Genomic DNA, 26,077 nt, shown 5'->3' with positions numbered 1-26,077 from the left:
CGATGCAAATTTTTGGTCGTTCCCTCCGCAGGACTCGAACTTGTACCGCTGTAACATCTATGGCAACACCGCCTGCACAAAGTCCAGCGCCCTAGACCACTCGGCCAGCTAGGCTATATGAAGTATAGCATTCGCTGGCCGGGTCATTCCTCCTCGTAGGATTAATCTAGGACTGTCACTTAGTACACGATGTATGGTAGTACGGGACATTTCATCTAAGTTGTATAATAGAAACTTATCATTAAAGTTGGCTAGAGCGACCTTTATAGTTGGAATACTATACAAACAGGTTCAGTTTTCTAACATTAATCATTTTTGCGCAAATAAAACAATTTAGACGAAACTGAATTTTACCTTCACAGAGAGATTATACCCTTACATTTCTTTACATTGAATTTGTCTTACTATATAATGTCTACTGTCGTTTAACAATAAAACGAATGCTTTTAATTATTGTTGATAGCTTTACTAACATATGGATAATTACAATTTTACAACTACATATTTGTACACTATATGTGTAGCTCTTTCAAGTGTACTATAGACTAGCATCAATTATGTAGTAGTTCTTCGGCTAACATGTTTTATAAGTTTGAATTACTCAATTTTTGTCAGTAGTTTTGCTCAACCAGGGACAAAGACCACACGTGGAAAAGAGACAAACACAATAAAGAAGATAAAGCAACTAAAATAATACATACAAAGTGACAAAAGTAAATGAGCAACTAAAAACTGGGAGAAAAGACAAGATGCATCGGTAGAATAACCGTCCTCTGCTTTTCTAGAAACACCCGCCGAGCTGCTTATAAAAAGTCAAGCTCAGGGCAGACGAAAAAAAAGGAAAGGACAATTATGACATGTTGATCAAATCAGTTTCCATGATGTAGATAGATACACCGTAACGATCCAAAAGTTCACGATGACGACATAAATCTTCTGTAGTGATGACTTCAATCTTGTAGGAATCTCTCTAATGCAGAGAAATAAATCTTTTAGGAGTTGAAATTGCTATGGAGATTGGCGAAGCATGGAAAGATAGGCGAAAGTTTGCAATGCGGACAATGAGGGATTTTGGAGTTGGAAAATCTTCATTGGAGGAAAGAATTCTCGATGAAGTTGAAAACATCACTAGTGATTTGGAGAAAATGAAAGGAAAAGAAGTAACAGACATCAAAAGAATGATGACTAGGGCGAGTTGTAACGTAATACATGGAATTATTTTTGGATTCAGGTATTGGTATATTGTGTTCAATTTGAATCCCTTTGTGCGAAATATTCAATTGTAAAATGAATTAAGAATTGTCCTTCGTCTGTTTTTTTTTCAAAATAAATATGATAGGAAGACGAAGTGTGTTCTACGTAGAAATCTTGTATAATATTGCATGAAAGGTCACGTGTTCCTATAGAACTTAGTATGAAAACAGCCATGCAATATACAACCTAATTAACATAAACATTGCAGAGGCACAAATCCGCCTCTGAGGAAAATGACTCCGTGCAGAACGGGAACACGAGTTACCCATGCCTGTATATCTCTCTTTGGTTAAATATTGAATAATGGGCTTTGTCAATTCATGTTACAAATCATTTATGGCACGGTTTTACGAGTTATTCAAACAGACTTTGAGCCTATAAATATAACAAAATGCTGCTATTGATACCTATGTTGAATTAGAATAAGAAGTATTTAAACCCGCTATTAAATACCATTGTATTTTGCGATTTTGTGTTATTGTTATTTATTAACTAATAATTTCTGTTATCATTAAAAGTGAAAATATTTATTTTCCTCAATCTCCAAAACCAGTCATATGACTTATCTTGTGATGTAAATTGTGAGGTAATTTATAAATTTGCGCTACTCTCTTTTAGTTATAAACACGGAGACCGAAAGCTGAACGAACTGCTCGGCCACATGGACAGTATCTTTTCTGGTCCCGGTTTTTTGTCGGTGATGGCGATCTATCCAATTCTCAACCTTCTTTATGTAAGGATATATTTTTCATACTACATCTATACAATAAGTCAGTGTCATTATATTCGCGAGATATCGCTATACAATTTGGTGACGAAAAATATAGATAAAATAAATTGTCACTGTTGACTCTGGGGGAAGGCGGCTAGCGCTGTATTATGTAATTTAGTCAATCAAAATTGTTAACATTAAAAAAAAATAAGGATGGGGACACGCGATCGGCCTTTTCTACTTCAACGAACAAATAGTGCAATATATTTCTCTTCTCGTACTCTTGATGTGCGGAACATAGTAATCCTCTTTTTTTGGTAATGTAAAGATTACCGGTCAAAAACTATAACTAAGGCTAGAATGTTGTAAATATCATAGATAGGTAATTGTCCAATCACTGAAACAATATAATTTTAAAAAAAAAATACGAAGCTTAAGGTTCATTTATGGGTGAAATTTACCCACCTTAATTTTATGAAATCGATGTCTGAGTTCCAGTAAACTTTTGCTGGACAAAAATGCTTAAAGTGGATTTTTCTTTATGTACATAGCTTATCGACACTGCACATATTGATCAAAATAGCATGCAACTTTTTTAATTTAAAAAAAAAAACAACAAAGAAGTAAATTCGACATGAAATATATGTATGTGTGCAATAGTTGACCTTTGTGATATTTTGATATGCTTTAGTATTTTTGTCTATTTTTTGTCGGAATTTCTTAACATTTGGTGGGTCTATGTTGGTGCAAGCATAACAATTTGAAAGAAAAAGTCCTACGGTTTCCAAAAACTTTTTAACTTCCATTATTCAGTTTTGTAAGATTCATGAACTAAATAAATATGTGTGGTTATAAAAACACGGCAATGCGCGCAAACTCTTGTTTAATGTCTGTTTTAGGGTGACTCTTTAATGAAAAGGAGAGAAGGATTTAGGGCGATAAAAACTTATATCGATCAACAAATAATGCAACATAGAAAATCATTCGACAAAGATTGCATCCGGGACTTTGTTGATTACTTTCTGGAGGCTGAACAGAACCAAACTGAAAACATGTCAATACTAAACAGTTCGTATATAGTTTACATTTATCATCTGACGTATCTAATTTTACAGGTTCGAATTTTTCTTTAAAAAAACTCGGAAATTGACTTTAAATGTCAAAAACTGCCACAAACGCACCATATTTACGATTGTTTGTATTAAAAGAGAATGATATTAAAAAGAACAAAATAAAACACAAAAAATGAAATTGATATGATGATGTTTTTTTTACCGACAACCAGACATAGCTCCAATAAGGGCAGAGGGAAGACATTTACCCTCAATCTAGGTTCAAAAAGAGCTTTAAGAAGATATATATATATATATGTAAGAAAACAGAGCAAATATGACAAAACCAATGAGTATTTTTTATTCATTATATTATTAAGGAATGTGTGATATGAAAGTATGTTTGAGTTTCTTGCTCATCTTGATGGGGACGGGAAATCAGCGACGTCCTTTTTATGAAAAGTGTCTAAATCATTTATAGTTCAATATCGGTGAACTTATAATTCAATTTCTATTTGAGTATAAAATGCTCAGCTCACCTTTCTAGTAGTAATACCTAATGCATAAGTTTGTATTTTCAGCAAATTCACTGTTTAATATCATTGTTGATCTTTTTACGGCTGGAACTGATACGACATCTACATCGTTAGACTGGTCCATACTGTACATGATGGAATATCCGGATGTACAAAAGAAATGTCAAGACGAAATCTCGAAGGTTCGCTTTCTTTCGTTTTGTTCTTGTATTTAAACAGGGTAATATTCCAATATATTATGAAAGGGCAAATAGTGCAGTTTTACGCGCAGTAAGCAAAGTTAAAGTGATCCATGTCAGTTTCTGTAATTTTTCGCCTGTGTTACAACAAAATGTTATCGAATTCTTGAATCGGAACCAATCATCTTTTAAAAAATAAACGGGTTTCACAAGACGTTACATTATTGTTTTGTAACATGTCTACATTGTGTAGCTTGTAGGTTCTGGGCGTAACATAAAACTATCAGATAGGCGAAACATGCCTTATGTTGAAGCCACCTTGATGGAGGTCCAACGATTAGGAAATAGTGGTAAGTTGATAACATTACATTTGTAGCAGGATATTTAGTGCATGTGAAATATCTATAACATGTTTTAAACTAAGAATTTTAAAAACAGAACACCATGTCGTTAACGTATTTTACTTTTGACCCTATAATATCTGCTTTCCGTACCTTAAAATTAGCATTTTTTTAAGTACATGAAAAGTTGTAAATGTAGAAGCATATGATCCCATTCAAAATTGATTTTCTATCCATTCTTACAAGCCTTTATAAATGAGGACTTCTAACCTATTAGATAGTTAAAGTCTTAATAAAAATTGATTTGATGCCATTTTAACATCAATTTATATACTGTAATCAATTCCTACTTCTAATTTCAAAGCCTTCGATTTGATATTGATTTTATACCTACAAGTTATCTACTTTTCGTTTTCTTAAAAATCAGACTGAAATTGTTTTACTTTTGAGCGAATAACTCTTTGGAATGTATAGATTGTGAATTCATCAATGGTTCATTTAAGTAACCAGGAAAAAAAAACGTTGGAAATGTTCAAGCCAAATATTGTTATCATCATAAAAATAAACTTCTCATTCATTACAGTTCCATTTTCAATACCCCACGAGGCTACTACTGACACAACGATTGGTGAATACAATGTACCAAAAAACTGCATAGTTTTGGCAAGTCTCCGATCAGCACATTATGATAAAACTGTATGGGAAAAGCCAGAAGACTTTAATCCAAACAGATTTCTGAATGAAAAGATGGAAATTATAAACAAGGAGTATTTGATTTCATTTTCCATGGGTAAGCTTTGAAATAAATATTGCTAACCGTTAATGAACGATGATCAATTAACCACCACAACTTCCGATACAGGGGTGGAAAACAAATATGGGAAACAAATTTTATACGAATCTTAGTATACAAGACAACTAAGAATAACATTTTTGTAAGCATGGTTATGGAATGCCTTCTAAAATAGCCAACATGTAAACTCACATGCAATATTGTGCATATACCGCTGTTCCTTCAGATACCTGATTTACCAATTAGAGTTAACGTGTCATTCACTTTGTGTCATCTCTTACCGCTATGTACGGTCAACTAATCAAGCAAAATCATGTCGCATGATTTTCTCACGAATTCACCTGAATTTAGAAAATAGAATTTGTGACTAAGTTCAGATGAAATCGACCCATCAGGTGAAATTCAAGTTAACTTTTCAATTAAAGTTCATGTTTAAAAATGACATTGATTTCTTATGACGTTTACGTAAACTTCATGTAAAGCTCGATGTACATGAATTTCACGTGAAAAATATTTGCCTGTGTAATAATTTAAAATGCATCAGGCTTCCAATTTTCACTAACGGAAATTCTTTATAAAAATTACTGCATTCTAATTCGTAATTACCATCAATTAAGGAGGTATATCGAGGGTAAGGGTCATAACTCTTGAAATCGGTGATATATTTGTATCATATTCACCAAAGCCTTTAAAGCTTTCATTTGAAACAGAATAAAATAAATCTATGTTATTTTCATGCTTACATGAGATTGATGTAAAATGCTAAAAACAAACATTCCGTTGAATTGTGCGAGTTGTGTCCCTTACCTTAGGACTACCTCCTTAAGTGTACAGACTAAAGAAAGCAGTTTACTTAACACTGAAAAGTTTTGTGCCTGTGATGACAAGTGTCAGCATTTGACTAGTAATGCATTTATTTTTGAGATCTTGGTTGGGAATCGCTAGGTTTTAAAAGGTAATTGCATCTCCAGTGTCTATTCAAAATTATAAGTTGGTCTTCCTATACATTCCATCGTGCAGTACATAAAAACATAGAGTACGGAATAGATGATTGAAAGAGCGGCTTATTCCGTATGTGCATTACCATGAAGTCACTTTTAGAACTTCAATTTCTATTTATATCTAAATTTTTTTGTGTCTGATTTCATTTAAAAAAAAAACATGAAAAGTACGTAATTACGAAATAAGATGGTTTGCTATAACATAAAAGAAACAATGATAACAATTCAACATTTCTGAAATGTCTTACCATTTAAGTATAAGAAATAATATTAAACAAAAAAAAACAAAACAAAACAAAACAAACAAACAAAAAAAAAAGCAGAAAGTAATAACAATAACACAAAACAAAACAAAACACCTAATTAACAAAAATCCCAATTTTGTATTCAACCGATTCACGATAAAAAAAAAACAAAAAATAAAAAAACAAAACAAAACAAAAGGAAACAATTACACAGAACAAAAGAAAACACATAATTAACACAACAAAAATCCATTTTTTTGTATTCAAACGATTCAAAATTTTTGTCTTTTACCTTATCCTATATAATTTATTTCAAATTGTTAACCAATGATATATATTTTGTTCTGTAGGTCCTAGGGTGTGTCTTGGGGAATCTCTCGCAAAATCTGAGCTGTTCCTCATCTTCTCGAACTTGATACAAAAATTTACATTTTCCAAAGTAGATAAAAACGATGTTCTGTCTTTCGAGGGAAGAGGAGGAGTTACACGGACAGCCTACCCATACAGGGTGATTGCTACTCCAAGATAACTATGGAGATCTGACTTTCAAATATCTTAATGGTTCAAGTCAGTTTATGCAAAGAGTAAGCTGTAAGCAAATAAAAATAAAATGGTAGATAAACTACTTTTATTGTGGTTCAATAGTTACACAGTGATAATGGTTATGATCCTTTAATGAATTTGCATTAATTTTGAATGGTATGTTTCATTATAAAATGTCAAGATAATGCACCATTTAAAAAAATCTGGTCATAATTTTTTTTCAGAAATTAATGTGTCCGCATTCATTCAAGTTACAGAAATATTTCCTACCAATGAGCCCATTATTTTATTATCTTCCGAAAGGCAGAATAAGGTTTGGTTAAGTCAACACAAATCAGATGTATAGACTAGAATATAGCTAATTAGTGACTAACAAAACAAGCTAAAAAGAATGCCTAGGCCCCAGTTATAGGGTTAAGTGATTTGCCAAGGACATGCTCAGGTGGTAGAAGTATAAATGTATAGCGAAAATAAAATTTTAGTGACAACAGAAGACCAAGAGGAGTTAAAACGGTTAACCGAATTTATAACAATGACTTTAGCACTAAGTACTTGTAAATGTCATTGACCAACACTTAAATCACCAGTCTGTCTGGTTGGCATAAAAGAGCTCACTCTCTACACGGTAGCAAAACAAGAAGAAAACCATGCAAAGTATAATTGAAAGTACAGTTTTGAAAACCGATATATCCCGTTATTATTTTGTAATACCACAAAAACGTCAGTATATGATGTACACTTACAAATTGAAAGCACAATATTCAGTACTTTTCAAACGTCCTCTTTTTTAAAGCTAAATTACATACAATTAATATTCTTCATTGCTTTGCCTTTTGTAAGTTGAGACATGTGTACATGATAAAGGTATAGGCCACTAAAGTCATGTACCGTGCTACGATGCTGATTTCGTGCACCTAGTCCGTACTCCTAGATTTTATTTTAGTAGAGCCGCGGTTGCTCATTCGTTTTATTTTCTTTTGAAAGTGTCATCATGTTATTTGTATTTGTATATTTTTCCCGTCTTGTCGATATCCTTGAATAATGTTCTTTTGATTATCGTTCAAATCCTGGTTTCATTGATTTCTCGTTGACTAAATTTAATGTGTTATGGAGCTTATACCTTAAGCTAAACTTCTAGAAAACTATATATCTCTTAAATAATAAAGAACACAAATATCCTTAATACTGTTATAGGAGGTCTACTATCTTCAATGAAAACTGATTTGTTTAACGTGTCATAGTTTTACTTTCCTCTTTCGTCTACCCTGGACTTAGACTTTTTATTAGCAAACTCGGCTGGTGTTTTTATAAAAGCAGAAGACACCTACCCTAACGGTTCACCTGGCCCATGCACCCAGTTTTCATTCGAATCCGAGTAGCTTATTTGCGTTCGATACTTTGTGTGTACTATTTTGTTTATTTTATGTTATTTGTTATGTGTGTCTGTTTTCCATGTCTGGTCTTTGTCCCTGGCTTATATACATTTGATTTCCGCTAGAATCGTGGTTCCCTTGATAACTCTTCCAATATAACACCTGCTCCTAGAAGTCAATTAAAAGAACAGGATATACTCTAAATTTCACAAAAAGTGCGTCATCAAACAGAGCTAAGAATAAATGAAATCAGTAAGTTGCAGTGACCATACCCTCTGCAAAAACAAGTTCACTTTTTCACAGTATAACAACCTAAGTGCGCTAAAACTCGTGTAGGTCTATTTATGTGTATATACTAAAAGATAACTGGTTTATTCAGTGGAGTGTAACCTGAATAAACTATTTGCTATAACTATAGAAATACAGCACTATACTTATTTATATTTCATAATTAGTTAATATATCAAATCTACTCCTTTGTTCTTGGTTACTATTTGTGTGTTTTGATAGAGTTCACCTAGCTAATATTACAACATTGTTTCTTGGAGATGTTCAAAATTTTACAGAAAAAAACTAAAGAACTTGAGTTACATTGTATGTAATCTCAAGGAAAATAATTTAAAATTTGATATGGCCGCCATCATGATCTTATCGAGCTATGGTACGTTTTATGAAGAACAATTTTCTAATCTTCTTACTTGTCTCCGCGTGTACCGTGAAAGTTTTTTTTTAATTCGTGGAAACCAATTTTCATGGATTAGGGAAGAAACACAAGCTCATGGATTATTGAAGTTTTCAGTATACACTTCAATGAAAATCTCCTTTTCGTTAGCTACCAAATGTCGTGGTTTGGCCTATACACGAAAACTACGAAAATTGGTAACAACGACCAATGATAATTCATAGTAACATCATACAACTACAAACATACTGGTTGGGGTTACTAAAAATCTTAAGCGCTTATCATGCCAATATATCGCGCCGAATCATTTACTGCTTAGTATTCATAGTGTTTCATTTTTTTTTCTGCATATGTTTTGATCGCTTGGTCTTTATTTCTAAACTTTAAAGTTAATGTTTTTCAGCCGTGGTTGTCATTAATTTCCCTTGAAAATCTATCGCAATGAATTTGCAAGAACATTTTTGTAAAATACCATTTGGATCGAACATATTGTTGAAAACATTTTTTTCATGTCAAGGTGCAACAGTATTTAAACATAACAAAATTTAACAATTTCGGTTTTGTTATTCCTTTTTTTTCAGGCTTTGCTCATCCAGTTATTTAAAACTTTAGAGTTCGGCGATGCAATGCATGATACTGGAAACGTTGCATACAGTACCCTTTTTCCGAACTGCCGTCCTTTTATTAGATCCTTCACAACATCGTAAATAGTGTCATATGAGTAATCATTCGGTCCTTTTGACTCGAAACTGTATTTTCCACCAGAACACAACAACTTAATATGTACAACACCAGTATCTGTTCTATAAGAAGTATTGATATTAAACAGAATATATCACAACATTAACATACATTTTTAGAGCATGGTTTACTCTTTGATTTATATCGCGCTAGAACTCGAACAAATAGGCTTCTGGAACAGGGTTATGTTGCTACAAGATTGAAGTCATCACCACAGAAGTTTTATGGTCGTCATCATGAACTCGTGGATCGTTTTGGTGTATCCATCTGCACCATGAAAACTGATTTATTCAACGGGTCATAGTTTTACTTTCCTCGTTTGCCTACCCCGGACTTGACTTTTTATGAGCAACTCGGCGGGTGTTTCTAGAAAAGCAGAGGACGCTTACCCTACCGGTGCACCTGGTCCATGCTCCCATTTACTTTTGTTACTTTGTATGTATGATTTTAGTTACTTAATGTTCTTTGTTGTGTATGTCTGTTTTCCATGTCTGGTCTTTGTCCCTGGATTACATTCTTTTGATTACCGCTATAACCTTGGTTCCCTTGATTACTCTTACTGGTCACATCTTATTCTCCCACTAATAAAATATTCCTAGTGTTGAAGTGAAGTAACACTCCAGCTAAGGATCATGCAAAATGTGATTCATGGGTAAAAAGCCTACATATTTTTATTTTTGATATTTTGTCTGAAACGTCATAGTAAACAGTAATCAACATGTGGTTTTTCATATAACCCGTACTAATAGGAGATAAAAATTATATAGAATGCACTGTAGATTTCAAAATTAAGGGAGATAACTCTGTAAATGACACTCAAATACAATAGAATCTATTGGATTTTCAATATTGATTATCTCCTAAGAGCAGGCAGATTTGAATGAATAATTACACATTTCGTAATAAAGACCCATAAAACAACTTAATTGCAAAAATAAAAATATGTAGCCTTTTCAGGGGTGTATCACATTTTTTAGATTTTGCATGATTCTTACAAAGACAGCTTTTTAAATGGAACCCATTATTTCTGAGAAAAGAGAGTTTCTATGGTGCTGTTATGACCTTCTGTTAAATGGAGGACTGTCATTTATACACATCTGAGTTGTGAAATAAGAGTATGAAGTTTTATTTACTTACATGTTTGATCTACTTGTATCAATACAGGATATTTGGGAAAATTTTTACTTTATGGAACGTCTACTTTTCTGGTTAAGAACTTACTTACTTCAATGATACGGCATACTTTACTCCTGGTTTGGAACAATGCCTTAATATGTAGCTGCCAATCCGTTTATCTGATAAAAGTGTGTCCGCTTCAGATCTTGTGATATCATGAAAACACCTAAGAAAAAAAAGCATGTGCAGCCACTAAATGTCACTGAATCTGCAAAGGCGAAGATACTAAATTGTTTCATTTCGTATGTATATATTTGAGTAAGTAACTGTTATTTATTTTTGAGGAATGACCGTAATTATTATTATTTTTTTTGTTTTTTGTTTGTGATGATATAACCTGAATCACGTGTTTTACACTAAATAACCTGCCTAGTAGATTATTTTAAAGTGTGAACCACATGATTGAGGTTATTTCAAATAGACCGAAAACATATTTTAGTTATTCCTTATAATTTAATTTTAGCATAAAAATCTAAGAGTAAATCCGAAAAAAAGGTTGATGACATTACATTTCAAAATTTGGACGATGAGATGATAAAAAAATTTTTGTATCCAATCAAAAAGCGTGTTACATCTAAAATTGAATTAAAGTGTTTTGTCTGTTACTTTGTGAGATTCCCGGATCATTAATATCCTCTTCTTCGTATTAATCATGGACCCTTTATTTTCAAACAAATTAAGGAAATTTTGCAATTTACTTATTTGTTCTAATATGGCCGAACTTTCAAGTCGATTTAACTATAACAATTTTATATGTTTTTTAATGTATTTGAACTATCTATTCTTTTGATGCTATAACCTATAACAGAAGGCGCTGAAGACAACTCTCTCTTTATTTCAAGAATCATTTTCGATCGATGTAATCCGATTGTCAAACGACGCCTATTTTTTTCTTTAAAAATATGTTCTAAGTATGTAAAAGACCTGTCTATATCTATCATTATTGACTAACGCTCGAATATGAGCCTAAATATAAAACAAAATACAAAAGTGCGCCAGTACGGGATCTAGCCGTCCAATACGTCATATTGAACTGGTTAAAATTTATATTGGCCTAGCGTTTTGGACTAGATAGTCAATAAAGGTATAGTTGCGTAAGGTTTTCCATATTGACTGAGTCATTGGTCTTCGGCTAGAAATACTTGACTTCGGCTACGCCTCGGACCAATAACTAGGCCAATATTGAAAACCTTGCGCAATAATACTATACGATAGAAGACAACGAACGTCTGTTTTTGCGTTCAGTATGTAGTATTATCAGCTATGTTATATCTTACCGTAAATTCTCAGCATTCATCTCTGTCATTTTGTATTCAGAATCCTTGTTTTCTGTCATAAATTTACCTACCAAATTTTGAAATATTTTCATTTTAGCTGTCATTTTAAAGTTCGCTCTAAACATTTGTAAAATTAACTATAAAATGATCTATTTTTAAAGTGTTTTAGATAATTAAGAAGTTTACATGATACAGACTAATTTTGGCATTTTGATATCTTCAACATTCATCTTTTTTACACTTTTTAAGTACCTTTCTGTGTAAGAATCAGGCAATGAGTGGCACATCAATTTTCTCAGTTTGGTCTTGTTTGCTTCAAATATATTCAAATACATGTAGAAAACAACTGAAAAGCTAATTAAATTTATATTCAAGCATTGGTAACGTAGATATTTTTTGACTGCTTATATAAGGAAAAAGTTTTACCGCCATTCTTCCGTAGTGCATTTCAACTAAATTTGAACTATCAATATCTTTAAAAAGCAAACTTTACAAACACTTTGACAGTGAATTCTTGAGGTTATGATGTATAATTACTGGGCAATGCAATAAATACTCTGTGTATTTTTACTTCATGTGCCACACGATATCCACATTTTGCCTGATTTTTAGACGGAGAAGTACTTAAATGCGTAAATACAAACCAGTATTTCCTTAATAAGTACATTCTGTAGTTACTTTTAGGACGAAAAGCCCTTAACTTTCCGAAATGAAATGTATGTTTTTTATCTGTGTTAGTGTAATGATAATATGGCAAATATCTGACGTACTTACTATAAAACATATTATCTCTTACGACTGGGATTTCATTCTGTACAACCTTTATTCTTCGACGTCTTGCCTCTATTCCTAAAAAATAAAAATCCTAAAATTATCTACAAAGCTCCACGCAGCGGCAGACGTTTGTTTTGTCTCTCTCTTACGGCTGAAGACAGGCCTTTGGAAATCTCCGGACATTATTCTCTCAGGAAATTATTATATATTATAAACATTGTATTACTTAATGTATTGAAAATAAGTATTATCTGTATCTGCTTTATGTCCATAAACAAAAACGAACGAAGAACAAACAAAAAACGAAAAAAGAATACATAAGAGTAACACGATGCTGTCTTGCATAATGTTCTAACGCAACAGTTTTTGTAAACCGCGTTACTTATTTATAGATCTTCACGCAACTGAATGTGATGAATTTATTATCAAAAATATATATGTTCTAAAAATTCTTTGCAATTGGTAGTTGACGAGCAATTTTATCATTATATTTTTGTTGCATGCGCCAAGTTCATATAATAGATAGTTAATCAATCAACGATATGCATAACAAAATATTGATAATATGAGATATTATACCAAATACAACATTCAAGCCAAACAGTAAGCCTTTAACGGCCAAATCGTATTGCAAGTTCCAATTACAAAATTACAAATAAAAACAAAGAAATAAGAAAAGGTGCATTTACAAAGAAAAGGTGCATTTGCATTAGTCAGAATTTGAATAGAGTTCTCGTGTTCTCGTAAATATTATCGCCTACTTGAATATATAAGACAAATCACAGCAACAAAAATTTAAGCACAAAAATAAAAGATTGTGTAACTTGATTGATTTGTTTTAATCATATTAGGTAGAAATAAATTTACTAATAAAATATGTTTATGTTTCTGAAATAAATATTTAGGCTGCACTTAAAGGAATGTTCTGTAAAACACTACAAAATTACCCGTTTGAATCATTCGTTTATCGTGTTCCGTAACTTCAGTTTGCTCGATGAGCTCAGCAATATCTATGTATTCAGTGTCCATTCTATACGCTTCAAGCAGAGCATTGTAAGCGATTATATCCTTCCGCAATAGTTTACCCAGAAGTCTTCTATTTCTTCCGTTCGTCGTCAAACTACTATGACATATTTCTTCTTTTTCCTCAAATGAGATCACCCTCGATGCAAAAAGATGGTCACAAACAAAAGTATTGTCGGTTTTTTCGACCAGAAACTTGTAATTCTTCTGTAACTTTACCTTGTGATCGCTTACTACAAATACAAAATTACAAATTTGTCTTCAAACTAACTGAATCCGATTATTTACAACAATTTTATTTACAGTCGGGTGACTTTTACTTCTGACCTTGATGAACTCGAGTGGCTCGAGCTTTGCTAAGTAAGTTCACGGTGACCTCTGACCTTGCTTTACTGGAGTAGCCCAAGGTATATACCAGTTTTTGTAAGTGACCTCTTCTATTGAATTAGTAAAATTTTAGCTGTAGTCATTGAAATGGACATCTTTATTCAGGCAGTTAAACAGCTAAAAGAAGGGGATATTTTTCCTACAAGGAAGGGGATTTTTACCTACACAATAGGAGATTATATATCCACGGGAAAAAGGTTTGGTTATTGTCAACTTTAAAGGAATAAACTTGATATCCTTGGAATAACATTGACTTAACGGTAAATTATCAAAGCTGTATCATTTTTTATATAACTAGTGGACATGTTCATACTGAAAATATAGAAAGACTTGGGCTAAATTCTCATCAAATTAATTGAAATTACAATACGGTAAAATACAAAAAAGATTTTGAAAATGTGCATTAGCTAATTCCAAAAAAAGTAAGCACTTCTTTTATGACACAAAAATAAAAAATACAAAATTAGCAATAGGATGGTCCCATTATACAGATTGTGTCTTAGCTTAGTTTCCTCTAAATATTTAATCACATGTGACATACACTTCTAGAGAACTATAACAAATAGGAGAATAGCGTTGTTATTTGAACACTGATTTCACCGGTACAGGACTTTTTTTATTATTCTATCACATCCAGTGGTCACCTACTGAAACTCTTAACAAATGTTTTCCTTGTGAAGGAAAAATGTTCGTACATCAGTTAAACTGCATGAATGAAGGTGTCTATTTAAATGACCACAGTAAAGATCCATTGGATGAATCCATTTAGCAAAATTTGTATTTAACTTGGGTTATTCCAGGCGTTGGTTTCACAAAAAGTCGTAAGTGTGAAATTGATCGTAAATCATGACGTCACAATGCTTTTTTAGTTTATGACGTCAATACTTACGATCAACCTTACACTTACGACTTTTTGTGAAATCGAGACCAGTTCGATAAGGCCAGATGTCATAGTCAACTGGTAGAATGTAGATATAAATCAAATTCGTTTAATGTACTCTTTTGCAGAAGATCATCACTTTACCACTGAAATTGGAGACAAAAAACTGAGGTGGTTTTTATCAGTGATACAAATTATGATTCGAACTATATATATATACATATGTATAACTTGTCAATACAGGAAACATAAAATAAACGTTAAAATTACCATTGTCATCTCCAAAATACTTAGGGTAAGTGCTATATTCTTCGTGTATATACTTTTTCATGTCTGAAACTAATTTTCCGCTGTAAATATTTTTGTGGTCCGATTCAATTAAAGCATCTAGAAATATTTTCACTGTGTCGAAAGGGCGAGCAATAAGGATTCTAAGGAGCTTTGCATTTCGCATAGTCGCAGATGCTTGTTTTTCTATTTCCTCCCAGTCTTCAGTGAGAAGGACACACTTTGATATCAGTTCATCTGTAGTGTCTTTGTCGAGGTTGATCGTGGGATGAATGAGTTGATCAAAGTATTTGACAAGCCCTGTATTAAAACTTCCTTCGTCATCTGGAAGAATGATCATGTTTTACCATAGTCTCTGATAAACATGCTTAAACATTATATCAGATTGTTTTGTTAAAAGAGATACTAAAGGCAATGATATAACATAGAAGGATTGATACTTTTCAGACCTTGCTTATTGTAATTGTAATGCAATTATGATTGATATACACATTAAAACGGAAAAATGAAGAAAATAAAAAAAGACCTAGTCCAATGTCTTCGAGTTACACAACATTTGTTCAACCACTGGATCGATGCCACTGCAAGTGGACGAAATATTCCCGAGGGTTTTTACGAGCCCAACAGTGGGACCTATCTTACCCGATTTTTATCATAGACTATTTACCGAAATGTGCAGTATAATAAAATTACGAAATTCAAGAGCCCTACATCACTGAGGCTTCATTCGTCGAAATTGTAATTTATACATGTTCTCGGTGCTGGATTTGGCTTTCCATTTCTATATTTTTGGTTTTTAGTACTTCTTGTATACCATTTTTTAGGATTTAAAACACTTTCAAAGTATTTGGTTCTAGTGCTGATGATGAGAGGTTACTCCTCAGAACACGTTATTTTGTATTCTTTTGAAAAAGGCATAGAAAAGGTAAAATGTAGAAGACAAATTTAGATACAAGTAACATTAATCAACAACCTCAATAGACAACTTATCCTACAATATATACAATCAAACCAAACAGAAGACTATTGAAAAGTACATTCTACATGACGGTCAAAATTGCCAAAATATACAAGCTACAGTTGATGAATGAATGTTACAAAAATTCTTGTAATACCAAAAAATGAATATTCTTTTTAATAACGATGCTTTAAGATGATAAATTTATAAGGAGTATCAGAAAATGCCATTACAAATTGTAATATATGATATTTTGTCTCATTGTGTGTTTCTTACCTTTAAAAAATAATTTTATTTTGAAATATTTCACCGTAAAGTATGATTTGGGTAATTATTTCTGAACATGTACATTTCATTATCAGGTCTGGAGCAGGCCTTGATGGCACTTATCCCTTTGAATTAAGTTCAACAATTCATTTCCGTTGTTGCATTAGTTAAAGGTTTGTATTTAAACATATTTATAAATTACAGAGTTTCCGCGTTATTATTATTATTATTTTGTTTTGAACTGCCCATCTCCAACCTCGCTGTCAGGATATCACGATCATTTATCATCATAACGAATATATCCAAAAGCATAATTCGGTCATTCATGTATAATTGTATAATTTTACATTTTCTATATAGAGTCGAGTTCACGCCTGGTTGTATTCAACAATATATTGGTTTCAACTTACCATCTGACTTCCTCCAGCTGAGCGTCTCATATAGGACCTAAAATTATAAAGATGTATTCTGGCAACAATTATTTCAAACACATAAGGAAACCCTTCTCCAAATTATTTCTTCGAATTATATCAAAGGAGTCAAAATTCTTTGAAATAAAGTACACAAATAAAAGAGTAACCAAGGGAACCAAGGTTATAGCGATAATCAAACGAATGTAATCCGGGGACAAAGACCAGACATGGAAAACAGACATACACAACAAAGAACATAAAGTAACTAAAATCATACATACAAAGTAACAAAATCAAATGAGCAACTTGGACTCCACTAAAAAACTAAGCATGGACCAGGTGCACCGGTAGGGTAAGCGTCCTCAGCTTTTCCAAAAACACCCACCGAGTTGCTCATAAATAGTCAAGTCCGGGGTAGTCGAAAGAGGAGAGGAAAACTATGACACGTTGAACAAACCAGTTTTCATAGCGCATACGGATACAACGTAACGATCCACGAGTTCATGATGACAACCATTTAACTTCTTGAAAAACGTGCCCACCACACTAGACAAATATGTAATCGATTAAAAATTCCAGCATTTTGTAAACATCTTTTTCTGTATATTTGGAAAGTGATTTGGAATTATTTCTTACAAAGTATGAGGAATTTCTATCTAACTATATATTTGTATCTAGGTGTACCATCTTTTTTGGAAAAACAACGATGTATAATGTTTTTAAGTCGGGATTTTAACTGAGTATGGGGAATAGAAGTATACAGTGTTTAAAAAACATAGGTTTTAATGCTATTATATTCTGATAATAGTCTTGAACTTATTGACTCCAAAAGATCTTTCGAATTTTTTCAGGATCCACATTGAATTAAAATACCACTACGGGAGTAACAAGTGTTGTGGTATTGACCGCAGACCCTCTTTGACAGCTATGAGTATAGAAGATAAAAGTTTTGAAAGAGGTTTGGTGGTACATTTGCAGATCCAGCTATGTAACGCTGTTTTATTGATTCTTGTGGGGTTTAGGAATCCAGTACATAGACGGTAAATCACAATCATCGTCCTTGGTAGAGAGACCAAAAGAGGATAGCACAGATTTATGGCTTTCCACAATCTCTTCTTCGGAGAATATGGTAGTAGTATAGGTCTTATCACTGCTATTGTTTTCTACGTCTACCTCTGATAATAAACATTGGATGTAAAACATTTGCACATAAAAACAATGTTGTTTTGGGCTTTGTCTGCTGGTACGACAACATTTTTTGTCATGTAAAGTAGACAACATTTTTGTCGGGGTTTTTAAAAACTGATGTAGCATTGGCACTCATTGACCTGACTTTCATTCATTTCAAAATTAAAGACCTCACGGCCTTTAACTACTCTGACAGAGAATGTCTTCTTGTTCTCGTTTTATCCAATTTCTTGCGTAGTCCTCCACGGCTTCCGTAAGAACTTTAAAGTTATAATTCCAATTTATGGAGCGTGGTTTACGGTACTTGGGACCTTTAGAAAGGATATTATGAAGAGATTCGTTATTGATGATAGACAAATCTCCCTGAACGATGTGACCGGAGGGACCATATTTGAATGAAGAGTTTTTGCAAGAACAGTCAGGTGATTTAGCCTTGAATTCCTCAATCTCGAGGTTCTGCAATAGCCTTTTATAATTGAAAACTTTGGATGCAATAGGTGAAGTATAGGAATATGAAATAATTGGAATGGATTTGTCTTTGAAATATGGGGGAATTGTGTTGGTAACGTTTTTATGATAAATGATGTTAGCCAAATTGCTAGTGGAAGAAATGATCGTTTTTCTTAATCTTGACTTTTCCCACAAACCGGTTTTAAGAGTCTGTGGAAACCAATATCTAAAATGATGGCAACAAGCTTGTATAATGATGAATTAGGGTCAGAAACAGGAGTGTCAAGACTTGTTTTGCAAAGGGAGTGTAGTAGATTTAGAGGTATAGAATAGAGTTTGGTTCTAATGTGATGAGGTCCAAGAGGTTTTTGTATGAAAGGAAGGAGACCATCTATGGAGACATCATGTAACTTAGGTGACATATAGTGGAGATGGCCATGACTCCTTTCCCGTCTTGGATTTTTGTCAGATAAATTCATCACATTTATGCTATTGTCATATTGGCTTAAAAGATTTCCTATACTTTTGATGTTGTCATTGCATCCCTAAGGTATTGTAGCAGGGGCGGATTCAGGCGGTTCGTGGCGGACGTGCGCACCCCACCCCCTAAAATTTGCAAAGCATGGGTTGTCAGGGGTAGATTTAGGCGGTTTTAGGTTATAACTTTAATTTCTTGTTAATTTTACCACAAAATATTCTACATTGCCGAAAAGATATCTATATTGCACCCACTCTAGAGGTATATTCCAAAAACTTAACCTCAAAAAATGTTTCGCCTCACTCCGCTCGGCGAAATTTTAACTGTGCGCCCCCCCCCAATCTAAAATCATGCATTCGCCCCTGTGCAGTACCTAGTCTGCGTATCCAGTACTCCTCTCTTTCACTACGATAGTTTTTACTTAGAATGGCCGGGACTGTTCCTTGGATGGTATTTTTTTTTCTAAAATACGAACTTTCATAGAGAGGATTGAATGCTCTTGTTAATTAAAATGTTGATGAACTGTCCGGTATTTGGTGGTATTTATTCCCGAACGCTGACCACACATTTTTTGTTAAATCGTTCTTGTGTTTCACCGACATATATGAGACCGCATAAGTTGCATTCTAATCTATATATTAAGTTTGTTGATTTGCAACTTAAGTCATTGTGACTTCTTGTATGGAAGGCTTTGTTTGTAAGGGAACTAGAGAAGTAAGAGTAGGTTATAAGAATGTTGCATGTTTGCCAATTTTTAATTCCACATTTTGATATAGTACAATGTGGTTCGTCATCGTTGTATTCAAATATATCATTTAAAGTGATGGAACACGGTTTGATTATTTTGAAATAGTCAGAATTTTTGTACTGGAATAGATGGTCTGCAGATTGAACGTGTGATTGGGTACTTTTTCTTTCAATGGTCGGGACACTATCCATACCAGATGTGTGCGTGCTAAGAGTCCCATCTGTGGACACCACAGTCTTACAAGACAACAAAAAAAAAGGTTGATTTCGAAATATTGAAAAAAAAATTAAACCACCTTATTTTGCTGTTAGTTAATATAGTAGATCAGTGAAAAATGACAGTTACTTAGAATTATAATCAACAAAACCTTACACCGCCCACGGAATCATCGGTTTCATCATGATTGCCGTTTTCTAACTGTGACGTCATCTGTATCTCCGGGTGACAGTTTCTCGGTTCGTATGAATGAATTTGCTAACAGCTTGATTCCTACAGCAGGCTTCACATTATCACAAGTAATCCAGTAAATTGAATCGATAACAGACTATTTAGAAAACATGTTGTCCATATAATAAATGTGTTAGATGTGTTCTAAAAGGTTAGTTCCGGTAAGATCAAATAACTAGAAAATGGAAATTAGTGTATGTCACACATTTCTTCCTTGTACAATGAAATACTTAAAACAATCGAAAATAGACGACTGTTTTATCTTTTTTTCCTGGTTTGCTTGAAGTGTTTTGTTTTTGTGTAAATTATATTTACACGTATTATGTACATCATAGTTGTGAATATTAACATTAACAATTGACTTACCTATGGCAAGCCAAAAGTTGACAAAAATGAGCATTTTCTAATATTATAAAATATTGATTTTTGTCCACTTTGGCTAGCCATACTTACCGGTATTTCAAAACATACAAAATACAAAAATACCACTAATATGAATATTGCAAATACTGGTATTTCAGCTTCAATGAGTGGCCTGTCATCAGCAGCATTAGAACCAAATGCATAGAAGAAGAGACAAACGCAAAACTTTTTTGTATACAAAAAGTACTCAAAACCCAAAATATCGAAATGAAACCTGTATTGAGAATTTATATCAATTAATTGCAATACCAGAAATGAAGCCTCTGCGATTTAGCACTTTTGATTTTTGTGATATTGGAAATTTAGGTGAATATTTGATCAGACAAGTCTTATTACTTGGTTGGTTGATAATGTATGGCTATTTTTTTCTATCTCATGAACTTGTCCTTTATCGTAGTGTACTTTTCATTACATGAGCAATTAGTTTAGACCATGTAACAAACAGTACAAAGCTTTTTGATAGTATCCAGTACTCTCCTAGTCTTGGCTTCTTTATTCTGTCAGTTTTCTTCGTTTAATAAATAGCTGTTATTTTTTCGTGGTTGGTCAATTTTATAAGCGATGAAAACATTGAAATCCTGTACATAATAGTAATTAGTGCAACTATCAAGGGCAGATTCAGGCAGGGGCGTGGCGGGCGTGCGGCCCCCCCCTAAAATGTGCAATGCATGGGTTGTCAGGGGTATATTTAGGCGTTTTAGGTTGAAACTTTAATTTCTCGCTAATTTTACCACAAAAGATATTTACATTGCACTCACACTAAAAGAATATTTCAAAATTTAACCTATAAAAACATTTTTACTGTGCGTCCCCTAATCCTGGATCAGCCTCTGACTATAGCAACTAAATATTTGACAAATAATATTTTGTTAATCAGAATCACAGTTCCCCCCCTTTAAGCTCTTTATTCATGCACGAATCCAGTTACAACTCCTTAAATCAATCATAGCCTTTTTTGAGGTTTGGCACTTTTTTGTACAATTTTATCGCTGCCTCCAAATTTCTTTGAAATGAAATGTTTGGATCGGCTCTCTAAACTGTGTGTCTCGGACTACTGTAATGTAGTATTTTTCTATGTTTTTATGAAAAGAGATCAAGACTCTTTTAAAATTTAAGACGGATGCCAGCCGCGGTTTCTTCAGAACGGGGGTGCTAGAGTATTATTTACCATTTTTGTCAATTTAACACACAAAAATGCAAAAAAGCCCTGCATCCCCAATCTGGATCCGCCACTGAGAACTTTCGTTTTTTCGTCGTTACAATATAGACAATTTGGCCCGGGCAATTTGAAATAGGATTTGCATCAAATTGGTTGGAATAAGATATTATTTCGTTACTTTAATCATTTGTTTTTTTATAATGAATAAGTTTTTATAATTATTTACATGTTCGGACAGCCAATCACAGTGGTCACGTGACGTCGTCTGCTTAATGCTGTTAAGAACAATGTTAAAACTGTAGTTGGTTAGCAATTTAATAAACTAACTCGACTATAATCTCATTTTTTCGTTACCGATTGTCATGTCTGAGTGCAAATACGTTTGCAGAAACACATTCATCTTACACATTAAGTCAGCCAAACCAAGAGAGATGCCTCCTGCAAGCAAAGTGCCAATTTCATGTACAATATCACAGAAGTGCCTTAATCCTAAAGCCAGCACTCCACAGTATTGTAGAACTGCCTAATTTTGGTCTTGTAATCTGATGCTTTGTAACATTTATCACTTTAAAAAATTGTCAAGCATCTGTAAATCTATATATCTAGAGATAGCTCAAGCCAAGGCCTTCAGGATGCAGTAAAAATTTTCTGGAAAAAAATTACCCACAGCATATAGGGTTACCATAGAAACCATGCAAAAATATGCCAAAATTTGCAAAAAAAGTTCATAAAATCAGGTTTAAAAATATCAAATTTCCCGCAAAATATCTGAAATTTTTATTTCAATCCCTGAAACTGTTCAAACTTTTCCCTTAAAAAACCCCTTCCTCATATGGGCATCGCCGGTTAGATTTTGAGCTATTTCACTTTGTAATCCACTTATTAAATTTAGCATGGTAAAAAATTGACTTACTTTCACTTTCACAATGAAGTCAAATTGTCATTGAAAAAAAGCCACTTCAACATTGAAAATATATAAAACATTGCAAAATACTTTTAAAAGTCCCCTTTTTCAGAAAATGTTTTATCAACAATAGATTCTTCATTTTTAATCACTATAGCAACCACCGGATTGCATTTATGTCATTTTTCACCCCTAGCCAAAAGTGCGAAACTAAACTAAACTGTGGAGTGCTGGCAAATACGACCGAATGCAAGTGTATCTCGGTACTTTAATGACTGCGCATGCTTGAAATGAGGATTCAGGTAAATTTAGTATCACCTAAGTGCAACAAATAAATGACAAACTAAGTCTGATTGTGTGCATGGTCTTTGACTGCTTCTGAGTGGGATATGTAAGTCTTGTCACGTGACTCTGTGGTTTAACGAGAATGGGTCTCTATTGCATAAACATCTTTCAGCGTATAAATACCGGAAAAATGACACGCCCAGCGAAAGCTTTATTTTTATGTAGCCTAGTTGGCCAAGTGGTCTAAGGCGCTAGACTTATTGCAGGCGGTGATGTCACATCGGTACGAGTTTGAATCACGTGGGGATTTGACAGTTCTAACATAGTTGGGAATTTTTCAGACCCCCTTGTATATGGGGGTCTGAAAAATTCCCGACAATGTTAGAAGTATCAAATTTTCAAAGCAAATGTTTGGTCGTTTCCTCTGCGGGACTCGAACTCGTACCGGTGTGACTTCCGTGACAACACCGCCTGCACAAAGGCCAGCGCCCTAGACCACTCGGCCAGCTCGGCTATAATAAAATATAGCTTTCGCTGGCCGGGTCATTCCTCCTCGTAGGATTAATCTTGGGTTGTAACTTAGTATACGATGTATGGTAGTACGAGACAGTTCATCTAGGTGTTATTATGTAGGATAGAGGATCAAATTAACGATACATGTCACAACAAATCAATATTATACAACGTCCCAGATTTTGACAACTCTATTCACTGCACTGCTCCATCGAATCAAACTGATACAGGGATGATAATATAAATATAGAAAGGTCTGAAAAATTCCAAAAGATGATAGAACTGTCAAATTTGCAACGCAAATGTTTGCCGTTCCCTCCACGGGACTCGATCTCGTACCGCTGTGACATCTGTGGCAACACCGCCTGCACAAAGTCCAGCGCCCTAGACTCAGCCGAGTGAACGAGGGAACGACCAAATATTTGCTTTGCAAATTTGACAGTTCTAACATCGTTGGGATTTTTCCCCTTTTTGCTGAGGAACCTCGGCTGGAACCCCTTCTTTTCAAGTGTCTGGACCCGGCACTGGTATAAGTACAAAAACTGCTGTTATAACAGAAAACAGAAAAAAAAACAGAAACAGAAAATAATCTGAACCCATGTACTCGTGTCTGTAAAGAGGAAGTAAAAGAATGAGTGAATACACAACAAACTGACATTTTACATGATCACATACTTAATATTATCAGTATTGGACAATATATATACCTCCATGTGTGCTAAGTAGAAATGTATGGCAAGCAAAAATAGACAAAATTGAGCATTTTCTAATATTAAAAAATGATTTTTAATATTACAAATTCATTTCTAATATTACAAATTAGATTTCTTATATCAAAAAACACTCTTTTAATATTAAAAAATCATTTTTAATATAAAAAATTCGAATGAATTTCTAATATTAAAAACTATTTTTGAATATTAGAAAATGATTTTCTAATATAAGAAAATGGATTTGTCGTATTCAATGATTTTTAAAAATTAGAAAATCATTTTGTAATATTGAAATATGTGACTGAATTTCTAATATTACAAATTCATTTTCTAATATTAAAAATTCAATTTGTAATATTACAAAATGTGTGATATTTTACAATATTACTAAATCTGGAATTTGTAATATTAGAAATTGAATTTGTAATATTAGAAAATGAATTTATAAGATTAGAAAATGAATTTGTAATATTAGAAAATAAATTTGTAATATTACAAAATGAATTTCTAATATTAAAATTTTTTTCTAATATTAAAAAAATGATTTTGTAATATTAAAAATTCATTTTCTAAAATTACAAAATATTGATTTTTGTCCTCTTTGGCTTGCCATAGATATTACAACACGCTGGACTATATCCAGGCCTGTCAAGTCTCGTGCATTTTGAAGCTGATTTGCGGCATTTTACTTAGATCTATTGTTCATGCCCGTAGCCAGAAATGTTCACGGGGGTTACGTTGACTCGGGGGACGACCTTCACGACCGGGGATCTGGCCCCCAGAAGCTCTGGGCCAGCACTCCACAGTATTGTAGAACTGCCTAATTTTGGTCTTGTAATCTGATGCTTTATAACATTTATCACTTGAAAAAATTGTCAAGCATCTGTAAATCTATATATCTAGAAATAGCTCAAGCCAAGGCCTTCAGGATGCAGCAAAAATTTTCTGGAAAAAAATTACCCACAGCAAAAAAGGTTACCATAGAAACCATGCAAAAATATGCGAAAATTTGCAAAAAAGTTCATAAAAGCAGGTTTAAAAATATCAAATTTCCCGCAAAATATCTTAAATTTTTATTTCATCCCCTGAAACTGTCCAAACTTTTTCTTTCGAAAACCCCATCCTCATATGGGCATCACCTGTTAGATTTTGAGCTATTTCACTTTGTAATCCACTTATTAAATTTAGCATGGTAAAAATTGACTTACTTTCACTTTCACAATGAGGTCAAATTGTCATTGAAAGAAAGCCCCTTCAACATTGGAAATATATAAAACATTGCAAAATACTTTGGAAAGTCCCCTTTTTCAGAAAATGTTTTGTTTTACGAACAATAGATTCTTCATTTTTAATCACTATAGCAACCACCGGTTTCCATTAATGTCATTTTCCATCCCTAGCCAAAAGTGCGAAACTAAACTAAACTGTGGAGTGTTGACTGGGGTATTTGGTGCAAAATCCTACAGTCTAGCCATTTCCTGGCACTGTTTTTGTATTTGAGAAAGTCCTGTTTTTTAACCAATTTTTTAGACATAGACAAAGATAGACATAATTTTCAATTTCATTTACATCTCTATACTTTTACTTCAAAGTTTTAAGCAAATCAACATAGCAAAAAAGTAAAAAGAATTAAATATGTAAGGCATTAATGATATACTATTAAACATGGATTAAAAAAACAATAATACAACAATATACATTTTTGTAACATTATTTATTATTCATAATGTAATGCAAATGAGTAAATACAGTATATTTGATTCCAGCACCATCTTCTAAGCTTATGAATTAGGGATTATTTGAGATTTCCTTTAATTTGTATAAAATGTGTTTGAATTAGAGAATTTTCTGTTCACCACAAACTAATATGATTT

The 26,077-nt window shown here is 33.1% G+C and overlaps 2 protein-coding genes across 4 annotated transcripts; one reads left to right on the top strand and one right to left on the bottom strand.

Annotated features, from left to right (window-relative positions):
• The first annotated feature begins 544 nt into the window (after positions 1 to 544).
• Positions 545 to 6,738, top strand: LOC148603176 (cytochrome P450 2J4-like). Its single transcript, XM_088553760.1, has 7 exons — positions 545 to 1,231; positions 1,873 to 1,987; positions 2,866 to 3,034; positions 3,600 to 3,736; positions 3,987 to 4,083; positions 4,658 to 4,864; positions 6,464 to 6,738. The coding sequence occupies exons 1-7, from the start codon at positions 1,011 to 1,013 to the stop codon at positions 6,640 to 6,642; spliced, it is 1,125 nt and encodes a 374-aa protein (XP_088409886.1). The 5' UTR covers positions 545 to 1,010; the 3' UTR covers positions 6,643 to 6,738.
• Positions 6,739 to 9,198: 2,460 nt separating this feature from the next.
• LOC148603175 (uncharacterized) lies at positions 9,199 to 20,437 on the bottom strand. 3 transcript variants are annotated; one of them, XM_088553757.1, is made up of 8 exons: positions 20,132 to 20,436; positions 16,893 to 16,929; positions 15,240 to 15,581; positions 13,627 to 13,935; positions 12,680 to 12,754; positions 11,906 to 11,972; positions 10,678 to 10,794; positions 9,199 to 9,514 (listed from the first exon to the last, which is right to left on the bottom strand). In XM_088553757.1, the coding sequence occupies exons 1-8, from the start codon at positions 20,186 to 20,188 to the stop codon at positions 9,289 to 9,291; spliced, it is 1,230 nt and encodes a 409-aa protein (XP_088409883.1). In that variant the 5' UTR covers positions 20,189 to 20,436; the 3' UTR covers positions 9,199 to 9,288. The 3 variants fall into 3 exon arrangements, 2 of the variants coding, with proteins under 2 accessions (XP_088409883.1, XP_088409885.1); XR_015916891.1 differs by lacking the exon at positions 9,199 to 9,514 and adding an exon at positions 12,158 to 12,218 and having other exon boundaries at positions 10,730 to 10,794; positions 20,132 to 20,437; XM_088553759.1 differs by lacking the exon at positions 15,240 to 15,581.
• Positions 20,438 to 26,077: the final 5,640 nt, after the last annotated feature.

The sequence above is a fragment of the Perna viridis genome, chromosome 11 (genome assembly GCF_037379345.1).
Source record: "Perna viridis isolate PV_CMFRI_1.1 ecotype Kerala chromosome 11, ASM3737934v1, whole genome shotgun sequence".
NCBI lineage: Eukaryota > Metazoa > Mollusca > Bivalvia > Mytilida > Mytilidae > Perna > Perna viridis.
This window is presented reverse-complemented; position numbering and strand designations above follow the sequence as displayed.